Genomic DNA, 5341 nt, shown 5'->3' on the forward strand with positions numbered 1-5341 from the left:
GATGGACTTTGTCGGAGGGGTCGCGCTCAAGGCTCTTTCTCCGTTTGTGAGTCCGTGTTCGTGCTAAGTAGAAAACACGCATCAAGGTTATGATCGCCTTTTCCTCTTTCTCTCTCCTTGTTATTAATTATATGGTTGTTAATTAATTAGTATGCATTTTTAGTTGCTTTAATTTGTGTGCGGATTTTGGGCAATTTTCCTTCCGCGTAGTGTTGGACACTATGAAACCCAACACTAAAAACTCTGGAAAATATGAAGGTTAGGATTCGCGGTTTCACGGTTGGCAAAGTGAACAATGGTACTGGGATTTTCCTCCACTATAGCTTGTATGAATTGTGGAAGAACTTCATATGACTCCTCCCAATCACCAAAGGTTTCAGCTATAGCTATTTCTTTTGTACTCCAAGCTTTTTTGTACGAGATAGTGTAATTGAATAGATTTTTCACCACCTCAATCAAAACACGAACCTTGACGGATGTATCAACCTCTACAATGTTGCGTATATGATGAGCAATAAACTTAAATTTCAAGTTAGAGTGATCCTTTGGAAGAATGTCACTAACACAAGTGGAAGTATGAGGACCCTTGTATGTGACAATTGAAAATTTATCGGAGACTAAAATCTTGTGTGTAGCTCTGAACTTCGAAGAACAATTCACAGGTTTCCTACCACAAATAAAGGTTATTGTGGTTGGTTTTGATTCACTCACTTTGAAACGTTGATTTCTTTGTACAGAGTAACTTGCCACTGCCTCAATCATTGCCTCTTTGCTTGCAAATTCTTGACCAATGCAAAATTCAATCCCTAACTTGTAAGAAGCCATGGAAACCCATGACACCCACTTATTAACTTCATCTTCGTCAATTTCGTTAATTTGTGTAAACTCAGGGACTGGAGCACTAGAAGATACAACATCACTCTGCATATCTTCGTTACTTTCGACAGTTACGTCACCCTTATTCACCATTATTAATTTCTCATTAGCTTCATCACCTTCTCTATAACCCTCCTCGACGTCAACATCATCACAATTAAGAGATGTATATCGAGAATTATGACTATCCTCTAATGTCCACTCTTTGAAAGTATGAGTGGAGAAAATGTTCATATTAGCTCCATGGTGATCTTGGGTATGAGCATTAGTAACTTGATCAAAAAATTATTGGTCATTTGAACAACCTAGTATATGTACTATTTGATGATTTTCAAATGACATTTTCCTACAAATTAGAGTAAAAAAATTACTATATGCATACATACAAAAAAAAATAAAAATCAAATCAAACTAGTTACTCCCAAAACTCAATAAATCTAATGTCGTCTACTCCTTTTCATAACACAATTAGTTGTTAATATTGTAGGCATTATTTAATCAAAGTTAAATCAATCACATCACAATAAGCAATACCCTTGGATTAAGTAGTAAAGATATACTCTCTCCCAGTGGCGGATTCAGGATTTTATGGGTGTTGGTTCATCGTCACCCATCGATCCAAGAGGTGAATTTTAACATGTAGAGGATGATTTTATGATTGAGGAGGATGATTTTGTGGAGGAGGAGGATGAATTCTGGACTAAAGAAACTTGTTATATCACATATTTTTTTTCCTTTTCATTCTGAAAATTAAGTCACAATTTCAATAGTAGTTATTGATATTAATTAATTGATAGTGCTTATATAATGAATTTAGGTTACCATTATGGATCAGACTAAATAGCTAAGATTAGATAAATTAAAGTATGATTGTGTTCAAAAGTAGACGTAGTATAGATTAAGGAAAAAAAAAAGTAAAACCTAATCACATTGATACTCGACTAGAGTGAAAATAGAAAAAAAAAAAAAAAAAAAAAAAAAACTAATAATCAATAATTTAAATTATAGAAATTACTAATCATTCTTAGTATATGGCTTGATTTTTGATGAAAAAGAAAAAAAAATGTATAATAAAGAACAAATAAAGCAAAGACATCATACAAATTAACATAAAAGGCTATAAATCCTATAATGCCTACTTATATAAGATGTCAAAAAAAAAAAAAAGTTCAAAAATGTTAGTGACAAGGTTTGATCCCGCGCCAACAGTTTTGGTAGGAGAAGTAGTTAACCACTAAGCCATCACTAACATTTGATAATTATGTCCTTTCATTTTCTATTTAACTAGTTTTTTTCTTTAATTAAATTTTCCCAGGTCACGTGACCCAGCGTGGCACTCCCTCCGTTCCTGAAAGTTCAACTCACTTTACATTTGCATGGTTTTTAATGAACATCTTTGACGATTAATAACTTCGGCTACGTATAAGTAAAATTTTTAAAAAGTTAATATTTGAAAATTTTATCATAAAGGGAATATAAGAAGATCAAACTTTTTAATTTATTTTGATCATAATCATAAAATGTGGTCAAAATTATTTTATTTTGACCACATATATAAATAGTGAGTCAAACTTTCAGGAATGGAGGTAGTACATACAATTGTATATTGAGTATTGTGACTCTGAGCAATTGTAAGTGGTGTATGTCTGACATATTTAATTGCAAAAGTCTAATTCACAAACCTTATATGAGTATAATTAGACAATACTTACGATTAATTTTTCATAACTAGGTTAAATTTTACCAATTTACATTGTTCCGTTAAAGTTTAATCTACTTGTTATGTAAGCCCACAGAAATCGTTGAATTTTAATTAGAAAAGAAGGAAAACATACTTGATTATATTAGGATAAACTGAGTGGTAGTGATGCCAGAGATTGACTATGCTTCCTTGACGATCTTGCTTCTACTATCAACGTCTGTACCAATAGTGAAGTAAAACCTAAGAGAACTAGTTTTGCCTAGGGGTGTAAATGAACCAAGCCGATCAATAAGCTACTCGGGTTCAAGCTCGATTGAAGCTCGTTCATGTTCGTTTATTTGATAAATGAACCGAGCTTGAACAAATTTTGAAGCTCGTTTAATAAATGAGCTTGAACATGAACATAAATATGCTCGTTCATATAATTTCATGAACAACTCGTTTATCTATGTTTGCGAGCTACTCATTTATTTATATTCATAAATTATTTATTCACAATTGTTAATTTAATTCTGAAGCTTTTTAATTATTAAGATTTAATTCTAAGGTTTATAAATAGGATTTAATTATTATGCTAATTTAAAGATTTTCAAATGTCAAAAGTACAAAACTCATTTATTAAAGAAGCTTGTTTATTACTAAGCTTGTTCACGAAACGCTCGTTTATCAACTCGTTTAATAAACGAGTCGTTCACGAACCGTTCACGAACATATAGTAATCTAAATGAGCCGAGATTGAACATATTTTTGTGCTCGTTTGAAAGCTCGGGATCATGCTCGGACTCGCCTAAGTTAAATGAACTTGAACATGAACAAGGTAGTACTCGGCTCGGCTCATTTACACCCCTAGTTTTGCCAGTCAAAATAAAAAAAATAATAATAAATAAATAAATAAATAAATAAATAAAGAATTGTTCTGAGACCCTAATTTTTAATATAGACTTTTAAAACGAAGCAATATTAATTCATAGCTTTGTAATTTCTGAACCTACATGGACATTACTTTGAGAAATATTTTTAAGTGAACATTATTTTAGTAATTTTTTTAATTTTAACATCAATTTGGCAAATTGTTCTTGATTATTCCCTTAGTTTAATTATTGTCGTAATATAATTTTCATAATTCTACTCGAATTTTGATAATTTAGATTATAATAATTTATTAGGTATGAAATAACATTGTTTCCCTATGGATTTAACCTACTTTCCTATCTATTTTAGTTAGTGGTTTAGAAATTACATTTGATTAGGTGATATGACTTTAGCCTATTAGTGACCATGACCTCCATTGAAGCTGTCATTAAGCTTGATATGATTATCTAAGATGGTGTTAGTGGAAGGTAAACCTGGAAAACAGGTCGTTCGTTTGGTGTTCAAGTTGGTCATTCTGGTCAGGTCGATTTCGGATCATCAAATATTCAGGTCGGGTTCTGGTCAGGTCTGGTCAATTCAAGTTTAGTACTTCGGATTGAGTTCGAGTAGGGTCAGTTCGCGTCAGGTTAATTTATAGGACCAGTTTTCGGGTCTGATCAAGTTTTAGTCGGGTCAGGTCCGTTCGAGTTGGGTCACCAAAAATAAATTCACTTAAAAAAATTATTGGAAAATTTTCTCTAATTTCAAAATAACTTATAATAATTAGAATATAAGGTAAATTTATTAAAAATATATATATATATATATAAAAATTAAAAAAAAAATAAATACATGAATACCTAAGTAAGAAGCCTTAGAATCTATAATTCACCATTTCACCCTATTCACTTTAGGTATAGGGTTACTTCGGGTCATGTCATTTTGGGTCGGGTCGTGTCAATCAATTTGGTTAAAATCGAATCTGATCACTTTGGGTTTTAGGTCACTTTAGATCGGGTCAATTTCTGGTCGGGTCATTTCGGGCATTGGGTTATGTTCAAGTCAACATCCAATTCGGGTCTGGTACGGGTTGGGTCGGGGTCGGATCGGATTAAGAGGTCTAGTGGAAGGTGGGTGGAGATAAAGGAAGAAATAATAAGTAGAAGGAAGCTTCAAATCCAATGGAGATAAAAGCTTCAAATCCAATGGAGATAAAAGCTTCAACGACGTTATGTTATTACTTCAGTGGAGGCTACGTGGCAACTTTTCCAACTTAGTCTGTCGAATTTTCAACAACACCCCCTAATAATTAATGACAATGTCGGTTTTACCCTATTAATAATAAACGTATTTCATCAACCAAATGTATCAACTAGTATTTTCTCTGAAGGTAGTATGAAATGGAAATAAAAACTATTATAGTAAAAAATAAAAAATAAATAAAAAATAAAAAAAATAAAAAAAGTGTATAGCCATTGATTTACATGATTAATTATCATATACATGTATATTAAATAGAAAAAAAAATATTTATTAAAATTTTAGTTTTTTTTTTTTGGTGTTTCACCCGGTTCACCCTTTGAGCTAATCCGGATTCGGAGATTATTAAAATTTTAGTTTTTAGTTTCTTGTCAAACCATATCATAATAAACTTTTATATATCGCCTTATTTTACATTTTTAAATGGAATAATACAACTTATACAAGTGCATTCTTGTATGGATAGTCCATATTGGTCATTGATGTTATACTCCCTCCGTCTCCAAATGATAATCCCTTATTGGGTAAATTTTAGTCCCAAAATGTTCACCCCATTTGCTTTTTCCAACAACCATTAATATTAATTTTTTACCAAAATTCCCTCCAATTTGCAACAATATTTGTGCAAATTTAACTTTCTCATGTAAATTT

At 31.6% G+C, this 5341-nt stretch overlaps 1 protein-coding gene across 1 annotated transcript; it reads right to left on the bottom strand.

Moving 5' to 3' along the window:
* Positions 1-234: 234 nt before the first annotated feature.
* Positions 235-1110, bottom strand: LOC145584065 (uncharacterized). The gene has a single exon (XM_081641003.1). The coding sequence runs from the start codon at positions 1108-1110 to the stop codon at positions 235-237; it is 876 nt and encodes a 291-aa protein (XP_081497129.1).
* Between the last annotated feature and the right edge of the window lie 4231 nt (positions 1111-5341).

This window comes from Chenopodium album, chromosome 16 (assembly GCF_948465745.1).
Source record: "Chenopodium album chromosome 16, dcCheAlbu1.1, whole genome shotgun sequence".
NCBI lineage: Eukaryota > Viridiplantae > Streptophyta > Magnoliopsida > Caryophyllales > Amaranthaceae > Chenopodium > Chenopodium album.

Bases quoted from the DNA above. Each gene is read 5' to 3' on its own strand.
- LOC145584065 (XM_081641003.1), bottom strand. From the start codon at position 1,110: ATGAACATTTTCTCCACTCATACTTTCAAAGAGTGGACATTAGAGGAT.